This window comes from Aspergillus puulaauensis, chromosome 8 (assembly GCF_016861865.1).
Source record: "Aspergillus puulaauensis MK2 DNA, chromosome 8, nearly complete sequence".
Classification (NCBI taxonomy): domain Eukaryota; kingdom Fungi; phylum Ascomycota; class Eurotiomycetes; order Eurotiales; family Aspergillaceae; genus Aspergillus; species Aspergillus puulaauensis.
In genome coordinates this window covers 1,102,669-1,123,121 of record NC_054864.1, presented here as the reverse complement: position 1 = coordinate 1,123,121, position 20,453 = coordinate 1,102,669, and the positions used below count along the sequence as shown (strand labels likewise).

The following is a 20,453-nucleotide window of genomic DNA, read 5'->3' as shown; positions in this document are numbered from 1 at the left end:
GATGTGGACTACCAGAAAGGGAAGGAACGCACTTTCTCCAACTCTGGCAGTCTTCATTCTCACAAACTACACTCCTGTTGAGCCAGACTCGAAAGACTGCCAGCACAGTGTTATCTGCCAATGCCCCTCATTCTGCTGTGTTTCTTTCTCTCCGCTCCGTCTGGCGAGGTTGATCATTTCTGCCTCACTTAACACAGCGGCTAGCATTTCAGGCCACAGAATACCAAGAGGTTAATACAAAATTCAAATTGATACTATTGCGACAAATGCGACCTTGTATGCCTTAGTGGGTAACGGAAAAGACAAGGCAATTGTAACACATCGGCGTTATTCTATTTTCAGAAGGGCGAATCCTCGCCAATGGAACAGCAGCTATGAACGCTTCCACAAACACATCCACCACCAAAAAGCCCGCGTCTCGCTGCAATCAGGCTGCTGTGATGTTGTGCGTGGGGCCATGAACAAACAAAAGGATCGGCATCGGTCGTTGGGCTATTCTATCATTGGCCGCAGCCTCGACCACCCAAGAGAAGCTCGGAAGAGGCCAAGACCCTCGTCACAACCCCGGCGCCTACATCACAGAGTGACAGGCCATCCGGGGCCTCCCATTCGCCCTTCAATTTTCCCCTGCGCCGTCGAATCACCCCTGCTGCCAATCCAGAGCACCGGTTCTTCAGCTATTTTCACGCAGAGTTTCGGACGAGTGCTTCATGAACCTATCAACAGCGTCCTTCTGGTGATCGGATCCTGCAGATGCCTGAAGATTGTGAGTTTGTGTGACTCGGGCTGGTCGTTGCTATATAGAGACGGGTCATGGAACTCCTCGCGGGGCGCGCACTATTTACTTCTTCTATTCCACAAGCGACTTTTTACCACCATCAATACTTCGTTCTACCAGAGAAAACATCAACATCCGTTATCGACAACTAGTATTATGCAACCATAAGTCAGTCATGGCTATTACGTACCAATACTCTCTATTCATCGTCGTGTCCCTCGTCGCTCATTCAGTCGCGGGCAGTGAGTGGGATGCGAGTGACGTCCAAGCCCAGAATGAAGCTGGCGCAGCTGGGAAATCTGGTGGTGGAGGCATGTCTAACGGAGGAATGATAGCTTTATGCGTCATTGTTGGTGTGGTAGTTATACTTGGATGTTCGTTTTCCAACCCTGTCGCCTCCGAGTTGTCCGGGTAAAGAAACTAATAAACACCTCTCATAACAGTCTCATCAGCGGCTCTCTTCTATGTGGCCAAAAAGCGCCAATGGCAGATGCGTGAGAAAATCAGTCGCTCCGCAAAACAAGTCGCCCAAGCAATCAAAACACCTCTTACGGCCACGTTTCCGAGGAGTCAACGACTGCCTACTACAAGTGGCGGCAAGAATAAAAGTAGTAGGGACTTGCCAATGACGAAGCCGCAGCGGAAACCAACAGACGTGGAAAAGGGTGCTGTTATTACAACGGATGTCTCGTCGCAAGGTTCGCAGTCCAAGTCTCGCGGTTGGGCCTCTTACTTCTCGTTCAACCGCTCGTGAATACAACAAAACTCTCGATTTCAAGGTTGATATCGATGGTTAATCTATAATTCCTCACTCGCATCAAACATGGAATGACCGCCAGAGCATACTGTGTATGTTCCCTGCGCCAGGGCGTAGGATGGGCGTGTTTTATCTCGATTCATTTTTATGCCTTATGCCCTCTTGTGTGCGATGGCATGCTTCACCATTCATACGAATATTTTCTGTGCTTTTTTTGCGGTTGTTTACTGAAGATGGAATGTGCTGGACGCTTTTTCAGAGGTCTGTTGGCAAGATACCAGTTTGATTCTACTGTTTAGAATATAACCCCAGGTAATTATGTTTCTTAAATAAGCCCAAAGGCTTTCTTATCATGCAGGAACAAAGAAAGTGCGACTTTATTATCATCATTTCATTACACAAATCCAAAATCAATCTACCAAAAAATCCAACTACCAACCACATCCAGTATATAAAACCCAGCGTAAGTAACATCGCCACCAAACCAACCTACAATCTAGACATCCGCCTCATCCAAAGAATAGAATTCCACCTCAGCAATCATAGTCCTCGCCGGAATGGTAACACAGATCGGGAAGCCACCGTAATCCGGATCCTCGCTGGGCATCATCGCATAGATCCCGCTGCGTGTTTCATCGCCATTCAGTACACGCAGTGTTCTTAGCTCGCCTGTCTCCTTATCGCTGACAAGTTTCTCTTCAAATCGTAAGATCCCTGTGAATGCAGATGTTGGAGAGAGGGACTTGGCGCGCGCTTGGAAGCCCCATCCGATTAGCAGGAATTTGGCGCCGCCAAGGTGGATGACCATTCCTGAGCCGGGGCCTGGTTTTCCGAAGACAAAGCAGCGTTCGATTGTTATTTCATAGCCAGAGAAGTGTTTAACGATGGGTTTGGATGGGTCGGTGCCGTCTGCGGAGAGGTCGTCGAAGTAGAAACCGACTGAGGAGCCGGGCTTGCGGTGGGCGGCGAGGACGAGTTGGGAGACGGAGTCGAGGAGTGCGTAGTGACGAGTAAAGGGGTTTGTAGCTGCTTCCTGGGTATCGATTCCGAAGGGAGAAACGCCGATGGCTTGGTAGGAGCCGTATGCAGCCCATATACGCCGCGCACCGTAGTCGTCACGGCGTTGCTCAGGGATGAACAAGGGTTGGTTGCGGTGGCGGTACTTAGCACAAGAGGCAGAGTATTCATTTAGGTAAACATCTGGCGCGATGAAGTCCAATGATGGGGCGAACTTTTGCCAGACGTCTAGTACGGTGGTGGTTCCTCCGCCTGATGGGTAGTCCCCTGGCAGCCCACCGCCGCCAGCGATGATGGGGAAGTCATTATCACCATCTTCGCCGACGTAGTTCTGCCATACGTTTGTATAAAGGGGGATCGAATATTCTGCCTTGCCTGCCGAGGTCACTTGATTGAGGTAATGAGCGTAGTGATAGGCCATGAAAAGCTCATCAGTTCGTGGCCCTTTGCCAAAGACCTCAGCCCACGAGCCTTTTTGCTGGGACTGTGCCTTGAAGTGGGCTAGGTTGTCTCGTAAATCAACGTGGAGATCATTCCAGTCGTCCGCCAAAAACGAAATCAGTTCCTGCGGTACAGTCTGGGAGAAGCGTTTCTCGGCTTCTGCGCTGGCGTCTCGTGAATCGCCCAGAAGCCCGGTCTCGTTTTCCACCTGCACCATGATTACCGTGGAATGCTCCTCATCAAACTCCTTCAAATGGCGCATCAATTGGGAAAACGCTCTAGCATCGCATTTTGGACCCTGGTCGTGGAAGATCGAAAGCACGTCGCCGGTTCTAAGGACCCCCCGGGCCTTTCTCAATTTTGCACGGGGGAAACGCTTGGGATCTGTTTTGACCCATGCAGGGACATAGGTCGAAATACCATTCTTGAATGAGCCGAACCACAACAAGACAAGGTGAAGCCCATGCTTTCGGGCTCCAAGGATGGCTTTGTCCAGCTCTTTGAATGAGAATTGACCTTCGATCGGCTCAATTGATTCCCAGGTAACGCAGCCAAGGACAGTATTATAGTGGGTGTCAACTAGATTTTGCCAGGCTGTCTCCATGTACTCGGCCGACGTAAAAGAAGAGTTCTGTAGCTCGCCGCCAAGGATAAGGAAGGGCCGTCCGTGAACCACAAGTTCCTTTCCGCCGTCCGTTGTCCGGAGGTGAGGGAGCGCTGTGTTTGCGGGAGACATTATGGCAGTCGGTATAAAGGGAAAACTGATCTGGATGATGTGTGCACAGCCGTTGGGGTGGTAGGGGCTGCATTAAATAACTAGCCATATGCGATTCATGTCCTCCCCCGCCGGAGCTCTACATATGGCTCTGACGCACCTTTCGGGATTGAAAGCAGTCCATTGGGCGATACTGCGAATAAATCTCGAATCGCAGCAGATCGTCATCGTACGACTCTGGCCTCGACAACTCCAGCTTCATCGCTTGGCATCAAGACTGGTATGCGGGGAAGCGGGCAAAGACCGTTGCTGACTGGCTGATATCCCGCTTTCCCCTTGGAATGGAGACGGACCCAATAAGGTTCGTTCCACTAATTCGAATAGCCTCCAAACATTTGGAAATATGGAGAAATCTTCCGCTTTGTTCTTCTTTCTCCATGAGAACATCCCCGGATCTGTCAGGCCAAACGTGGCGGGTATGTTGACTCGGCAAAATGAAAGACCCTGCCCAGCACCCGGTTAATATATCATGACTCCTATATAATCCTGTCGGAAGTATAAATTCCTATACCATATCCTCTTTATACGGCCGGTTAACCTCTCCGGCCGTGACTTGAGAAATCCAGGCGATCTCCAATCAAACAGACAACCGGTGGTCTGATGATACCATCATGGATACTTCGAAAAACATTGACGAGAGAAAAGAGACTTCCGCAGAACATGTCGAGGATCCAATGCGGTACTCTGCGGCCTTCCAAATCCCAGAAGTTGTCTGGTGGAAGCACTGTGGATTGCGGAGGCTCTATGTCATGATGCCTATACTGTTTCTCGGTATGTTGCGAGGCGCTCAAATCGTAAACGTCAAATATGCTCATGGAATGACTTTCCAGGATCGACAATCAATGGATATGATGGCTCGCTTCTGAACGGACTCCAGACAATGCCCCCATGGCGAGAGTGTGAGCAGCTCCCAATTACTGTTCACTTGACCTAGCTGTCTGACACGGGAACAGATTTTGGAAATCCTACCGGCTCGACCCTGGGGCTCCTGACCGCGATCCACAACATTGGAGGCATATGTGCTTTGTTTTTCTGTAAGATGCTTTTCCAATGAATAATGCTCATATATGCTAACATAGCTGCCAGCTTCATACCTTGCTGATCTGCTAGGCCGTCGAGCATGTGTATCACTGGGCACCATCGTGCTCTTTGTAGGGGTCATTGTCCAGTCTGCCCCGTCGGTAAATCGAGGCATGTTCATTGCAGGGAGGTTTTTAGTTGGTCTTGGGTAACACCTTCATCTTGGGACAATTTCAAAGCCCAAATGAACTAACTGAAATAGATCAAACATCAGCCAAGGCGCAGCTCCCTTGCTCGTAACCGAGCTTGCACACCCTCAGCACCGAGGCACGTTGACAACCATGTACAATACACTGTGGTACGTTGGCTCTATTATTGCAGCATGGACGGTTTTTGGAACCATCAAATATACGTCAAATGCGTCATGGAGGATCCCTGTCGCGCTTCAGGCTGCTATGCCTGCCATTCAGTTTTTAGGTGTTTGGCTACTGCCAGAGAGTCCTCGCTGGCTTTGTGCAAAGGGTAGAACTGAAGATGCATTCAATACTTTGGTCAGGGTAAGCATAGTTGAGACATTCTTCTTGCTTTCGCTTGAACGTACTTGTTCCCGACTTCCAGCTAACAAAGCAAGCGTAGTATCATGGCAACGGAGATCGAAATGACACGTTCTGCGAATGGCAGTTTCATGAGATCCAGAGCACGATAAGGCTTGAGAAAGAGATTTCCGGGAATAGTTGGGTACTCCTCGTCAAAACTCCTGGTAATCGAAAGCGATTTCTCCTTATTGCCCTGGTTGCGTTCTTCTCCCAGTGCTCAGGAAACGGGTTGGTTTCGTATTACATTCACTCTATTCTTCAGTCGGTAGGTATCACATCTTCCAGTGACCAGGCAATCATCAATGGGGGATTGCAGATATGGTCATTTCTTGTGGCAATCGGGTTTTCGGCTTTCCTTGTCGACGTTCTAGGACGTCGAAAGCTCTTTATGATTGCCGCAATTGGAATGTTGATCGCCTTCAGTATTTGGACTGGGTATGACAATCAATCCTATCTCATCAGCAGGATAATCGGGATCTAATCCAATTATTGTAGGTGCTCGGCGGTATACGCTCAAAATCAGGACTCGGGAGCTGGAAGTGCAGTGATCGCGATGATCTTCCTGTACTATGGTGTTGCTGGCTTCGCGTGGCCTGGTCTCACTATCGCATACTGCGCAGAAATATTGCCATTCAATATCCGAGCCAAGGGCCTCGCGGTTAGTCTCGCTCTAACCGGCTGCTCGTCGGTTTTCAACCAATACGTAAACCCAATTGGACTAGAGGAGTTGCAGTGGCGGTTTTACTTTGTCTATATTGCGATCCTCGTCGTTGAATGCCTTTGTATTTATTTCCTCTTCGTGGAAACGAAAGGTCCAACTTTGGAAGAGATTGCGGTATTGTTCGATGGTGAAAAGGCAAACATGTTGAGTTCAGAGGAGCTGGGTGTTAAATCGAATCCGAACGTGGCCAAATAGCCAGACCTAAGCCGGACAGGCGAGGTGCAACCAAGTTATCCCGATCCCACTGGTCGAAGGATGGAAAGCGCATCTTCGGCGAATCTATCTCGTTCGGCGAGATAATCCGTGGCTGGTGGACGACGGTTTTTCTCAATCGGCAGCGCATGTTGAAGCAGAAATTTTACTATCCACTTATCGACCACATAGACTTGGTCCGTTGAGCGCATGCAAGCGTCTTGGAATGTAAAGAGTCGTGTAATCTAGAGACTTAGTAAAAACATTGTTGGGAATCATTTAGCCCACAGGAGCTTACCATCATATTCACGTCAGGCCAATACTGTTTGAGTTTGAGGAGAATCTGAAAGTTGGAAGACAGTCGTCTCCGAGTATCAGGCAATTCGTGGGGTTCCCCAAACAAGAGCGTATGAAGCAAAACCGACGACGATATAACCGTCATGTGGGAAACAATAAAATATACAGCTTCGCATCCAGCAACCCCGTTGGACAAGTTCAAAAGGTCACTGAAGGCTGCCGCGTGGTACTTGCAACGCGCTGCAAACAGGGTCTGGTTGGGAACCCGGGAAACAGTAGAGTCCAGGTAGTGGAAGTACAACAAAGTCGAATAATGATGATAGCCCAAATGAAGAGCAACAAAAGTTGCTCCCAGTCCGAGCATGGCATGGTGCTCCAGGTTGTCTTTCGTGTATACCACATTGGAAGGAAGGTTCTGAGCAAATCTCTCGAGTTGTAGCGCCAATACACGGGTCTGTTCCTCCGTCTGGACATCTGTTGGATCGCCGTTAGCAAGTTGTCTGTGTAATTCGTGTATCTTTCCAAATATCTGAGCGAGTATAACCATGTAGCCCCAAAGGCCGGGATTGTGGTCTTTTGCCATTTTATGCTCCCCCGGTTTCAGCTGCCAGTATTCCAGTTCCGGCATGGGCAGTGGATTTTTACTCGTATCTGGAATCTGTCGTGGCACGTCTAAGCCAGCTGATGACCACTGGTCAATCATGTACAGAGACCAGTAAGTCCGAATTCTGATTTCTTTCATGATCCTATCATCTTCCGGTCTTGGTTCTGGGAGACGAAGAATCAAAGCCATGCGAAATGATATGCCTGGTTAATGATCAGATATTTGTAGATATTAAGGTAATTCACAAATTAAGCGCGCCTACCGAAAAAGAGAGATTCTCCGCTTGCATCCCCTTCTACTCCGCAAATATTACCTATGAGGGCAGCAGCGTGAACATTATCCAGTGTCACCTCATCAAGTGTTCTTTTGAACGACTCTTTGGCAGCTTGAAAAAGGTCACAGGCACGCTCCCGTGTGTCTTGGTGGCTTGAGAACCGGGCAGCCAAAGCCAGAATACTGAACAGGACCGGCTCAGGTAGCGCTCCAGCTTGCACCCGGGACTTCAATGTTGCTGGGTGGAACAGAGTGTGGGGTTTGTCATGGATACGCGCTAAATATATATCGACAAGCTGATTTCGGGACTCGTCGTTTACTTTGGCAGAGCTCTCGGACGTCGTTGCTGCCGGAGCAATGGGTTTTGGGTGAGTGGGGTTCAACCTGATTAAAGAACACTCGAGACCTTTCTGGGCACATATCAGGCAGGCAGAACGAGAACCAGTGTCAAATGTGCATTTCCGCTTAGCGGTACGGCACTGACGGCAAGATTTGGCCACCTTCATAGTCACTTCCAGGCAAATAAGATGGAGCAGGGTGCATTTCGTGTTGGGACGGCAATTGGGCCTACAAAGCCCAAGGGATATAAATGCCCGGAATCTCTGAACCAGAGATAGTAACGGTGGTAAAGGTAGCTCTGCAGATTTCAATAACAGATATTTGCGGCTGATCAAGACACAATGGGAGGTTTAAAGATGGCGAGATGCAAGTCAAGCACTGCGTTGGGGAACGGCATCGACACGTGACCCGCCAATTGAAGTATACGCTTGCTATGTCAACCTACACTCTGGATATCCATTCTGTCATCTATCTTGAGCTTTCTTTTGCAGGCAAATACTCGTTCAAGGGCATGGTTCTAGGATAAGGAAGCACAATAGAACCACAAGTTGACGAGCATCATGCTATACTCATCTACATTTTCAATACATCATCATAAATATCGGATTGTTTTGAGGAATCGGTTGTAAGCAACCGGTCGTCAGACTATGGCCATGCCAGGCATATTCAGTATGTTGTGAAGGCCTGTTGTGCCGGGCCTCGCTATTTCCCCTCCGATCCTCGCCATTTCCCCTTTGGGACTCAATGCGTACTTTCCATGGAGAGAACACTTTCATCCCATTCACACTCCCTGCATACTCTGCAAAGGTTGTTTTCAGCAAAATAACCAAATTATATCAATCATTCACATTCGTTCAGGCCTACCAGACCCCCATTTATTAGTTTGTTTACTCTCAAGCCCTATACCAACCAGGTCATCTTACCACAACCGCCATCATCTATCTCGTGGTAAGTGATGATCCATGGTCTGCATGATAATATCACAATCTTAATATTCCTGCTCTTATAGATACACAAGCCAGTGGTGTTGCGAAAATGTCTGTACTGCAGTTCCCAGAAAATCTCAAATTGACGAAGCGTACCGGTTATGATGAAGATGATAAGACTGACTCAACCGAGACCCGTCCGCTATTGGAAACTGAGAGTCCATCGCCCTCTAGTTTATCCGAATTGTCCATGGCTATCCGGACTAGCTCTGATCCAAAGCTCGACGACGTCGATGCAATCCTCCCCGTCGCTGGCGAACCTACGCTACATATCCTAGTGGCTGAACATGACCCTGTCACCAGAGCCAACTTGAAATCAAAGTTGGAACAGCTCGGACATGACGTACAGGTAGCCGTCAACGGAAAAGATTGCGCGTCTTTGTACCATACAGTGCTATTCGATGGCAATCTGCATACTTTTGACATAGTTCTTATGGGCATAACGGTACGACGCATCTATCTAGATATTCTTTTGGAAGTGTTCTCTAACATTCACATAAATAGATGGACCAAATGAATGGCAATCGAGCCATAGAGTTGATTCGCGAAGCCGAGAAAGAAGAATGGGCCTCTACGCCCTTCGGTGCCAGCCTTCCCCGGCGTCATGTTCCGGTCTTCGCCATCTCGGGAGGCCACGAAAATGAAAATAGTCGTATATGTTTTACTGAACTTGATTTCGATGGCTGGATCCCGAAGCCCATTGACTATGATCGGCTGGAAGTCATCATGAAGAGCATGCTGTCGGATGAGCTTCGAAACCAGACTGTTTGTACGGGTGAGACGTGGAAGGCTGGAGGCTGGTTTAGGGCAAAAGGGGAGTGAGGTGTTGATATTGGCTGGTATTAGGTTGGGAATATCAGATTACCTAGTTAGATTGAGTAATTGGGTCACTTAAGTAGACTGGAAGATATATGGAGTTGGCCCTGCCTGTCGGGAGCATTGTTATTAGTTGTGTTACTCGCAAGCGGGCTGTTGTCGCGCCTTCTATAGAGTATATTAAGCCTTCTTCCCACTCTTTCCACTCTAGCTGCTAAAAGGACCATAGCCCATAACCTCTCTCGCTCGTCTATCTTAAACATCAAGCAAGACTTCTTTTGCTTCGCGTTTTTGAGAATGAAAACCAGGAAGTCCCAAAAGCGAACGAACTTGGATAGGCCTAACGCTAAGGTGGGCAGTTAACTTTTCAGGGATATATTGCAACAGATGCCCGGATGTTCGAAGAAAAGCTCAAATACTTCGAATGGTTCAACACTCTTTACGGGTGTTCTGTTTCCGTTGCCCGGCGTTTGGGTAAGATTGACCTCTGTTCTATTCAAGCAGCTGGAACCTCACTAGCCTATACCAGAACTCGATCAATCCATGTTATAGAACAAATTTTCATAAAGAGGCTTAAAAGATCGTAGTATCTAATGCAGGAAACCGTATATACACAACACAACAAATATGCAAATGCAGGTCTACTAACCGGGACTCGAAACATGCAACAAAATATCAGAAATACTCCCCCAACGATCCGAAGCTCGGCACATCATCCCCACACTTAAAACTAGGGCTATACGCCTTAGCAGGCATATACCCATTCTTCCAACCACTCCGATAACTCCACTGCGGCGCCGACTCCGTCGTCCACGTCCAGTAGAACCAGCCCTGCGCCGTCTCAAACGCACTCATCTGGGCTTCTGCGTACGTTTGCAAAAATGTCTTGTAGTCGTCCGAGTAGTCCGATGGGTCTGCGTTGGCTTTGGTGCAGCTGCAAGCAGCGCCTGTGTCCTGATCGGCTGTATAGCAGTACATGGTGTCATCGCCTTCGGAGTATGTGCCTTCCCAGCGGGTGCCACGGCCGACGTTGTTGAGGTTTTCGGCGCAGTCGGTGTCTGCTTGTGACCATTCGCCGCACATTGTGGGCCCCCAGCTTTTGGTTCTAGTCAGTATGTGTAATAATGATAATGAGATGGGAGGCGAAAGGGCTTACCCTGATGATGTGGTGTTTATTTGACCAATCATAGCATGCCAGTCGTTGCAGACGAGCTCGACCTTTGCGGTGTGGTTGAGGACGATCTGGCCTGTGTTGAAGATGGTGTATTGGTGGGTATCCAAGAGGAGTTTCGAAGGGCCATCCTTGAGCATGGATTTCCATTTGCTCAGGTTGAGGAATCCGTCATGGAAGGCGACCCAGGCGGTGATACCGTTCTTTTGAACCAGCTTTGTAGCTTCAGTAGTCCAATCGAGAACTTTCTCGATGTCCAAGGAAAGCATGTATGGTTCGTTGGCGAGACCGTAAATGGTGACGACATTTTTGTACCGGTCTTGCGAAAAGAATTTGGAAACTTTGTCGTGGAAGTCAAGCGCACGCTGGGCATTCTTCTCGCCATCGCTTCCATTCAGCCAGTTAATGCTGCCTTGTCGCCCGCTATGGTTGAAACCATTTTGACTACCGGGGAGACCATGTGGATCGAGCTTTACTCGCAGACCATACTTGCGACAATATTCGATGGCGCGGAGGAGATAGCGCCAGGAAGTCTTGGGAACATACGGCTCGCCGTCGATGGGGTCCACTGCCCAGTAGGAAAACGGAATCCGAACGTGGTCGAGTCCAGCATCGCGGATATCGATGAAGTCCTGTTCTGTGATGAAAGTTGCGTAGTGTTTTTCAAGCACATCACCCGCGGAACTTCCTAGCTCTTTGGTCAGTGAGTACTCATCAATCACATCTGATGAGTATCCGCTGAACATAGATGGTGTTATCCAAGGCTCGAGGGAAAGCAATCCTCCAAGGTTTACGCCGCGGATAGGCTGCGATCCGTAGGGGAACGGCTTGTTCAGTGGTGGTACATTGTCGTTTGCTCTTGCAGAATCGTCCCATTTGGAGTTCAGGCCCATTACAGAAAGGCCACCAACAGTTTCGCTTGTATATGTCACGTTGAAGCCCGTCGTTTCGTACCATGTCCATGGATCCAAAACGGTTCCTTGCGCAGAGTCCTAGCGCCAGTCAATATCATTATTACGCAGGGATGGGGAGCAAACCAAACGTACCGGAATACTATCACGATCAAGTCCGTCGAGTGCCGACGTGTCACCACCGCTAGAGCTGGATGACCCCCCTGAGTCAGAATCGGATCCTCCGCCTTTTTTCTTCGATACAACCACGGCGACGACAATGATTATGATCACGATAACAACCGCAATAGCCCCACCTATCCACCACCATTTCTTCCGTTTCCAGAATGGCGGCTGTCCACCTGAGTCATCGCTCTCTTTCTCCCAACGTTTCTCTGGTGGAGGTGGTCTTCCGCCACCGCGCAGACGAACCTCCATATCAGGCCCTCTACCTTCTTCTAGATAAGCACCGGACACAATACGACCTTTGGACTGGCCCCGGGGAACCTCGTCGGGGAATGGCTCGAGAGCACGCGTGTTCCCTTCAACAGCTGGGCGTTTCCGTCTTCGCTTTTTTTCTGCTTTTTCTGTCTGACGTCGCTCCACCCGCTCTTGTTCTTCATGCTGTGCTCTAAGCTTGGCCAAGGCGTCTGCATTGAGCAATCCGGCGCTACTGTTCGTGGACTCTGTGCTCTGGTGCTTCGAGGTTGTACCGCGTCTTTCTCGTTCGCGCTCCCGTTCCCGGCGTCGGTGTCGTCGTGCCTCGTCTTCCAATTCCTCGTCCTCCAGATCCCGGTTCTGCCCTCCGTCTCTTGTTCTTGACCTTCGATCCCGATGGGCGCGCGGTACCGGACTAGCGCCATCATCATCATCAGTTCTCCGTCGGCGGTGACCACCGTCCCGGTCCCTTGTGCGTTCGCGTTTGCGAGGGGAGGTCGTAGGTGAGGCTCTCGGTCGTTCGCGCCGTCGCTCCGTATCCGAACGGTATCTCCGCGAACCCTCCGCCGCGCGGTCGTGAGCTCTCGAGTCTTCTCGTCGGTCTAGTTCGTAATCGTCGTAAGAATCATCGTGTCTTGAATCGGCACGTGCGCGGCGATAGCCATCGCGGCGGTATCGTCGATCGTGCGGGCTGTCCTCGAAATCCTCCTCCTCGTCGTCATAGTCGTCTTCGTGGTATCTTCTGCGGGACTGGACGCGGGAGTGGTCTCGATCACGGTCGCGACCATACCGGTCCCGACTGCGGGATTGGCTGGGCATGCAATTCAGTTATCTGGAGAATGCGCGGAAACTCGTGGTCGAATGTCAGTCAGCTGGAATGCTGTTGCTGCCCCGCTGAAGTCTATCCTGGACAGGGCTGGCGCATTGGTGTGAGGAATAACCTCAAGAGGTGGGAGGCATGCGCAGTCAAATTCAATCACAAAATGCTTTCGCCAAGTCGTCGACAAGAACGGCCAAGGAGCTGCTGCGTTGTTGTCTCGAGACGGTTGCCTGGGATGTTGCTAGATTTCCTAATTGGGATAGCGTGATACCGGCACGTGCCCAACCAGATCTCAGTGGGGCGATTCCATGGTAGATGAGTGCTACCAGAGTTTTCCACTGTTCGCACGATCAAGGGCAATGTTACAAATTGAGGCTCTACCTAACTGAATCCTTTAATTTACCCAGTTGCCAATATCATTGTTCTTGTCAGACGTTGATCGCCAAAACAGCTGTATTGGGTAAGGGGCCTGGAATATCAATCAACCGCCAGCCGGGCCAGAAGCAAGAGGCGAGACCGCGCGGCGCGAGTGTGACGGTACATTCTTCACTGCGGGCCCAAATATTGAAAAAAGACCCAATTGGACTAAGGATTGCCTCTCACGGCCTCGCCCAATAATACGCGCCACTGAAACACGAGCGTGGCTGGGGCGCTGGACTGGGTGCGGCCACAAATATTAATAACCCAGCCGCACAGCGCAGACCCTTCGAACAAATCAGATCCTTAGGCCCAGCCTTTTTGACTGTTCGTCCAGCAGGGTCTTTCAGGCCGGCCAGCGAAGGCCCCAATAAGGACCAGGCATCCTCATCCACCTGTCTCAGGCTTTGAGCTTGGCCTCCTCCCTGAGTCCCTGCGAAAGTGCGTCTGAATTTCTGCTCCAGACTCCAGAGACGATCCCACCAAATTAAGCCATTCTCGAATCTCAAGCGGCTGGCCACGATCCACTGACTTGTCAAGATCGTAAAAAGTTTTGGCAGTCCCTTAATCTTTCAGCTTTGTCCAGTGTGCGATTCAGCAACTTGTCATCGGGCGAGTGTGGTGTCCTCGGGATTATTGATCCTCCAGCATCAATTTACGGGCGACGAGTACAACTGACCCGGCGCCCCTGCATACGCCTCTCTCGATTTCTTTCATCAGTTTTGGCAAGCCTCCGGAATCTCACCGTCCCACGCAATCAGCACATTTTGGGTGGGAAATATTAATTTCAGCCATGAATCCCTGCTGAAAAGTCTTTGTTCATTGCATATTCACTCCTCCTGGATCAAAATTAACTCCTAGCCGTTCTTTTCTTACACTTCTACAAACACCCTGATCTTCATTCTCTCGTTAACAACTCCTTCGCTCCTTTACAATGGCGGGCCTTGTGAACAGCGCCAGCCGTTATGGCATGGCCATGTTTGTGTTCCTCCTTATTTTCAACATGTACCTTTTCAACCGTGTTATCCGTCTGAACAGCCAAAATGAGACCCTGGAAATGTCGCTACAAACCTCCCTCCCCACCTTGATTACCTCGCAACCAGAGCTGGCTACCGTGACGATCACGAATACCGTGGTAGCTACGACCACCGTGACCCCCGACACACCAAACACCTCTGGCACACAAGCCGAACCGAGTGAGCAAGACGACACGGGCTACAGCGCAGCTATTCAACCACTCCTCGCACACCAAGCGTCCCCTGACTTCCCTGCAAAGATCTGGCACAAATGTGGCCCCAAGGGTGTCAGCGAACAAGCCCAGAAGTACGTCGACACATGGCTCAAGAAGAACCCCAACTTCCGCCACGAACTCCTCACAGATGAAAGCGCGGACCAATACGTTCGCGAAAACTACGCCGAATGGCCCGAGGTCCTCGAAACATACATGGCCCTAACGGTACCCATCCTCAAGGCCGACTTCCTCCGCGTACTCATCCTCTACGCGGACGGTGGTATCTGGAGCGATCTCGACGTCACCTGCGACGTCCCCGTCTCCGAATGGATTCCCGAGAAGTTCACCAAAGACACCGAGAACCCCGTTAACGTCGTCGTGGGTCTTGAATTCGACGGATGGCAATTCGCCAGCTGGACGGTTATGGTGAAGCCTCACCTCCAACATTTCAAGGCCGTCATCGAGTACGTCGTGAGACAGCTCAAATACCAGGCGTCGGATAACCACGTCTCTATTTCCGCACTCACGAAACCCATGTTGTCCGATGTCGTCGCCGTCACAGGGCCTCAGGCCATCACAATGGCTCTGCTCAGGAGCGTCTCCGAAGAAACAGGCCAGGAGTTCACCAAGAAAGACATTCACCATCTAAAGGAGCCCAAGCTCGTGGGGGATATCCTTGTCCTCCCGCAGGCGGCCTTCGCGGCGCTGCAGGGCGGTAAGCCGAAAGACCAGGGGCCTTACCTGGTCTCACATTGGTACTCTGGGTCGTGGAAGAACGACGCCGGTGGAGAAGAGGGTCAAAACCAGAACCCGCCGAAGGCCACGGCGACTACTTCTGCTTCAGCCTCATGATATACAATGTGCTCTCCGACAGCGATTCCGATAGCGATTTCGATACCGATAATCTTGCGTTTTCAGCCTTTTTTCTCTTCTCTTCTATTATCTTCTCTTCTTTGATTCTATATTATACCTTTACAACTTTCTTACTTTTCTTTTCATTTTTTCCCTATTTTATATTTCATAATTCTTATCATCATTCTTTGGTCCGGGTTTTTACGTGTTGCATACGAATGATTGGACGCATGTATTTAGAAGTTTGTACATAAGATAACTAACCTATGCACCGGCATGAGCAATATCCACTTAATGTGTCTCAGGCATACAAGACCAAACAGGACAACGTCGCACAACCAGTAATAAGTAGTATGGCAGTATGTACTGCATATGCAACCCAAACCGAATCTAGTCTAAACCAAACAAAAATTACCATGCTTATGCATCCGTGCTATCCCCGCCAAAATGGACAAAAAGTTAAAAATTAACAAGGCCGGAAGAGCAGCCTAAACAACCCTGCCTGCCTGCGGCGCTAGAATACCCCTCTTTTTCTCTCAAGTCCCAGCCTCGAAAAAGAGGATGAGAGGATGGCCGCTAATATTGCATCTCAATCAATGAGGCTCAACCCACTTCACTTCCTTGCAAGGATTCGCGTCTCGCCATTTCTGGATTTCATCGACCCTCCACCCGGAGTACCAGCGCTTCCCGTTACCCTCTGGCTTCTTCGACCCGCCGATGAGGAACGCTTCGGTCGAGATCTCGCAGTCTCCGTCTGAGTTGTATCGCCATTGGAAGCACCGCGGGGTGTCGGTGCAGGCTTGACGGCAGGTTTCGAGTGATGATGTCAGTGCGCCGGCGAATTTGATGGGGATGTTGGAATGGTTATCCCAGTCTTCTTCGTAATCGCGGGTGTTGTTTTCGGGGAAGGGTAGGTAGGAGAGTTCGGCGAAGGTGAGGGGCTCCTGTTTGAGAGAGTGTTAGTATGCAATTGGAAAGAGGTGAAAGTTGAGGGTTTGGGGGGCGGTTCATACGGTTAGGTCCTGCCTAGCTTGTTCGAAATCGAAAATAGCAGTTCGCTCTCGCGGATGGAGATGGTGCATCGTCACAACCGGTTGGCACCATTGCGAGGGACCAAACCCAAGAGTAGAGGGCTTCTCTCCGTTAATCTGCGGATACATGTTTTGCACGCCCAGGTCTAATTCCTGGCGGATGGTGTTTGCCAGGACAGAGTCACCGCAGCAGTTGCTGGTGAAGACATCGTCATATTTATTCGCGAGTCCGGCGTGGTCTCCGATTAATTTCTCGAGAAGCTGTCCTGAGATAACAATGCCACTTCCACCGTGCGCAAACGCGTCGTTCATGAAGTATTGGATGAAGCCAAAGTACAGGGGTTCTTTCGGCGGCGAGATGCGCTTCATCCAGAGGACCAGGTTCGTCCAGACAATGTATGTATCGGTCTCGAAGAAAAAGTACCAATCCCGGCCTGGGCGCTCCAGCCAGGCCTTCTCGACCAGATGCAGGAATTTGTACTTGTCCAACTTCCATGCCTTGTCACCCTTCAGGTCGGCCATGTCCTGGTTCGTGCGGCGGTACTCCAGCTGTTCCCGGTACAGCTCAAAGTCCGGCAGTGTTTCCTTGAGAGTCTCATTGAAATCGGAGAGGGTGTCGCGGATATGGTATGGCCCGATTCGTTCCTCGAGGTCGGAGAAGAGGAGGAAATCCTGGACGCAGCCAAGAGTGGTGAGCAACTGGGTGGGGAGTTTCTCGTAAACTTCGGTCGCGCCCGTCTTGATCACAAAGACGATGTTTCCGGGGTCCGCGAAGGCCTGGCAGCGGCGGTCGCTCTGCACTGCATTGCTGGGGTTGTGCTGCGTGATAGTACTGCTGCCGGTTTTATTGCTTGCTTCCACGACCGGAGTCACTGGCACCTGATCTGACGTAAACGGGATGCCCTCGTACTGGTAGAAGAGCAGCAGCGAAGTGCAGGCCAGGCAGACGGCGGCCAGCGCCACCCACACGGTCCTCCGGGGTTTAAGATTCAGACACGTGTCTGACAGGCCCATGGAGAGTGGAAATGTAGAAAAGGATATAAGATAATGTTGGAAGATGCAAGAAAAAGGGGAGAAGAGAAGTGGTGGAATGGAATCATTAAAAGTACTGAAAACAAAGCTATCTGGAGGTCCCGGACAAGAATGACGACGCAGGGAATGGAACTGGAAATGGAACAACGCTTCTCCTCCTCTTTTCCTCTTCTGTTTGCGCAATCCAATTCTTCTCCTGTTCTTCACTCTTCTCCACTGCCTCAGGAACTGCCATTCGACCGCCCCGTAAGCACGATTCCCACATGATTCACAATCATCGTCATCGTCTGTCGAGGTTTCACTTGTTTCATGGTTTGAGACGCCCGCTCAATTCCGGGTGCTGCCTGGCAGCCTGCCAATCATGCAGCCACCGCTCGCTAGTACGCACTAACACTGTCCGCGCCTCGTTGCCGCCTCCACACACTGCCGCTGGGCGACCGCACAGGCTGGGCAGGTCTATTCTTGATCAGTGATCATCCTGATCATCCTGATTCCTGCCCCTAAATCTGCGCAGCGGTTCCGCCTCTTGATTGGCATTGTGGCCCTACCCGACAAGTCAACATGATTGTTCCGGACTCGGTACTTGGCACTCTGCACTCCAATATGTTGGAAGCCTGGGTCCGATGTCATCGGGCGGCCAAGCCTCTACCACTGCACTGCTGCAGTAACTGCAGTACCAGTTCCCGATGCCAATTCCCCGGACTCCAACATTCAGCGACGATTGTCGAAATGGTTAAATCATCAATGCCATTCTCCACTGCCATTGACCTAGATGACCAGCCGGGCTGCTCGACCCCGTTGTCCGGGTATCTGTACTACCCCGTACTGGACAACTGGCTTGCCCTGCTCAGCCTCGTCCTTCGCAAGTAGATAGCAAGGCTAAGTATGAATCAAGCTCTGGCCCTGGGGCTAAGGCCTTCAACCGGCGATATCGACTGGGAGATAGAGGAGTAGTGCTCTCCACACTGAGACTCTGCGTGGCAGGGCATGGTGCAGATCGGGGTCCAAGAGTAAGATCTCGCTCCTCATAATATACGGCGTAAACCCAGCTGGCAACCTGCGTTTAATTTTCAAATTTTTGTATTTCACCTTGTCAGACGATCATGCTGGACATCGTTTTCCCCTTATGACAGCTTCCACTCCATGTTTGCTCTCGAATTAGCCCTACGCAGGTCCCAGGTCCCAGAAATCTATTCATGCTAGAGGACAGCCAACCAGACTTGACCCAAAATGCAGCTCCTCCTCCTATTCCTCTCCGTCTTCGGCGTCAGTCTCTGCTCTGCCCAGAACGTAAACTTCTTCATCGTCCCCGGGTCTCGGCCAGCCCAGCTTAATAGCGGAAACAAAACATCAGATTACCCCATCTATAGACAACATGCTAGCACCCAGCTCAGTTGGAATACCAATTGGACTAAAGTCAGCCTGGTCCTGTACCAAAATGAAAACTCATCTGCAATCCCTCTTTTCGGTAGGCACACTCCCTGATACGTGCAGAAAATGTGAGATCTCGTACTAACAACATCACAGAAGATAGGGAAAACGGCCCAAAAAAATACTCGTTCGACATGAACCCAGACGTCAACCTCACCTGGAACGACGTCTTCTTCCTCACTCTGTGGAACGAAAACCAGCAGACAGAAGGCGGGCCCCGCTACTTCTCAAGCTCCTATTTCCGCATCAACGCATCAGACTCCTCATCCTCCTCTCCAGGCGGGGGCAACAATAACAACAACAACTCCAAAAGCTCAAACTCCGGTCTCTCACCCGCCGCTAAAATTGGAATCGGCGTCGGCGTAGGTGTCGGTGCCCCTCTCCTCATCCTCGCCGGTGCTGCAGTATTCTACCTCCGCCGCCGCCGCTCAAAACCCACAGCTGCCCAAACACAGCAGCAAGGACTCGAGGACAGTGCTGGCTCTGGCGCTGGCGGGTATTCCAATAAGCTTCCACCAATATCAGAAGTCAGCGGTGACGCGGCGTACAAGGCAGAATTGCCAGACGAGTCCACCACGCCGTGTAGAGCGGAGCTACCAGATGGGTCGACAACGCCGTCGAAGCAGACCGAACCGAGCGAGGTAGATCCGACGAATGTTGGTGTTGGCGTCCAGTCTCGGTTTATAGAGTTGCCTGGAAATTAGTTTGGCATATGTATATATATATGTATATAAAAAGTTTTCTTGGTAATATATACAAATCTAAAAACCGCCTTGTTATCTCCTCGCATCGCGAATTGATTTATTCGGAACCCTAGCCCCGATTCAAGCGATATATACGTGAAGAACTTGGGTTCATCAAGCGGGATGGTTACTCTCGAAACCAAAGATAAGATAGACCCCATGATGCTCTATTTATCCTCTGAAACCCTCAATCTGCAGCCTTGCATATGTATATATATACATACGGTGTATGTATTGAGTATTCCGTGTTTCGTAAATAGTGCTTGCATCAGTTATGGTTGATCCTAATATATTACGTGACGCCATTCTGTCAACCTTACATATCATGCTTATCTACTCCGTATCAATATATCCCTCGGCTCCCAATCCCTTCATGTGAATAGAACCATCACTGCTGGAGTAAACAAAAAGAGCTGGGCTGGATAGTGAAATGGCGATATCCAGAAAGGCATTGTAAGTTACTCCTTGTCTTAGATTCCTTGGTAGAGTAACCGTAATCTTAAAACAACAACTTATACGTTAACATGATATTCACATAATATTCACATAAACCAGCGCGCACGCGGGATCCATTCAGATAATCTATAGAACTAGTAGTATGGAGAGAGTATGTAAGTCGAGCATCATAAATTACAAAAGTCCTCCAGCGTCAGGCCAACAACAAAGCGAGAGTGGGTATAGATAGTACTATAGTTGGTATCAACAACCACCAACGGGCCCACAGTCAATCTCACCATCCGTTTGTTTCAATCACGGACAATAAAACAAAGACGTGGCCATAGCAA

General features: G+C 50.1%; 9 protein-coding genes across 9 annotated transcripts; 5 read left to right on the top strand and 4 right to left on the bottom strand.

The window, feature by feature from the left end:
* Positions 1 to 953: 953 nt before the first annotated feature.
* Positions 954 to 1,532, top strand: APUU_80431A (uncharacterized protein; the record flags this gene model as incomplete). Its single annotated transcript, XM_041696710.1, has 2 exons — positions 954 to 1,152; positions 1,222 to 1,532. 2 exons carry the CDS (start codon positions 954 to 956, stop codon positions 1,530 to 1,532), a joined length of 510 nt encoding a protein of 169 aa, XP_041562314.1.
* Positions 1,533 to 2,031: 499 nt separating this feature from the next.
* Positions 2,032 to 3,729, bottom strand: APUU_80430S (putative beta-galactosidase; the record flags this gene model as incomplete). Its single annotated transcript, XM_041696709.1, has 1 exon — positions 2,032 to 3,729. One exon carries the CDS (start codon positions 3,727 to 3,729, stop codon positions 2,032 to 2,034), a length of 1,698 nt encoding a protein of 565 aa, XP_041562313.1.
* Positions 3,730 to 4,379: 650 nt separating this feature from the next.
* Positions 4,380 to 6,300, top strand: APUU_80429A (sugar porter family MFS transporter; the record flags this gene model as incomplete). Its single annotated transcript, XM_041696708.1, has 7 exons — positions 4,380 to 4,539; positions 4,599 to 4,667; positions 4,722 to 4,802; positions 4,855 to 4,996; positions 5,051 to 5,345; positions 5,425 to 5,819; positions 5,880 to 6,300. The coding sequence occupies 7 exons, from the start codon at positions 4,380 to 4,382 to the stop codon at positions 6,298 to 6,300; spliced, it is 1,563 nt and encodes a 520-aa protein (XP_041562312.1).
* A 35-nt stretch (positions 6,301 to 6,335) lies between these two features.
* Positions 6,336 to 7,977, bottom strand: APUU_80428S (uncharacterized protein; the record flags this gene model as incomplete). The annotated part of the gene is made up of 3 exons (XM_041696707.1): positions 6,336 to 6,542; positions 6,596 to 7,401; positions 7,461 to 7,977. The coding sequence occupies 3 exons, from the start codon at positions 7,975 to 7,977 to the stop codon at positions 6,336 to 6,338; spliced, it is 1,530 nt and encodes a 509-aa protein (XP_041562311.1).
* An 868-nt stretch (positions 7,978 to 8,845) lies between these two features.
* APUU_80427A (response regulator) lies at positions 8,846 to 9,618 on the top strand (the record flags this gene model as incomplete). The annotated part of the gene is made up of 2 exons (XM_041696706.1): positions 8,846 to 9,241; positions 9,301 to 9,618. The coding sequence occupies 2 exons, from the start codon at positions 8,846 to 8,848 to the stop codon at positions 9,616 to 9,618; spliced, it is 714 nt and encodes a 237-aa protein (XP_041562310.1).
* A 669-nt stretch (positions 9,619 to 10,287) lies between these two features.
* On the bottom strand, positions 10,288 to 12,930 carry exg2 (putative exo-beta-1,3-glucanase; the record flags this gene model as incomplete). Its single annotated transcript, XM_041696705.1, has 3 exons — positions 10,288 to 10,708; positions 10,769 to 11,775; positions 11,830 to 12,930. The coding sequence occupies 3 exons, from the start codon at positions 12,928 to 12,930 to the stop codon at positions 10,288 to 10,290; spliced, it is 2,529 nt and encodes an 842-aa protein (XP_041562309.1).
* Positions 12,931 to 14,282: 1,352 nt separating this feature from the next.
* Positions 14,283 to 15,431, top strand: APUU_80425A (glycosyltransferase family 32 protein; the record flags this gene model as incomplete). The annotated part of the gene is made up of 1 exon (XM_041696704.1): positions 14,283 to 15,431. The coding sequence occupies one exon, from the start codon at positions 14,283 to 14,285 to the stop codon at positions 15,429 to 15,431; it is 1,149 nt and encodes a 382-aa protein (XP_041562308.1).
* A 593-nt stretch (positions 15,432 to 16,024) lies between these two features.
* APUU_80424S (glycosyltransferase family 31 protein) lies at positions 16,025 to 17,476 on the bottom strand (the record flags this gene model as incomplete). The annotated part of the gene is made up of 2 exons (XM_041696703.1): positions 16,025 to 16,375; positions 16,445 to 17,476. 2 exons carry the CDS (start codon positions 17,474 to 17,476, stop codon positions 16,025 to 16,027), a joined length of 1,383 nt encoding a protein of 460 aa, XP_041562307.1.
* Positions 17,477 to 18,724: 1,248 nt separating this feature from the next.
* Positions 18,725 to 19,629, top strand: APUU_80423A (uncharacterized protein; the record flags this gene model as incomplete). The annotated part of the gene is made up of 2 exons (XM_041696702.1): positions 18,725 to 18,962; positions 19,022 to 19,629. The coding sequence occupies 2 exons, from the start codon at positions 18,725 to 18,727 to the stop codon at positions 19,627 to 19,629; spliced, it is 846 nt and encodes a 281-aa protein (XP_041562306.1).
* Between the last annotated feature and the right edge of the window lie 824 nt (positions 19,630 to 20,453).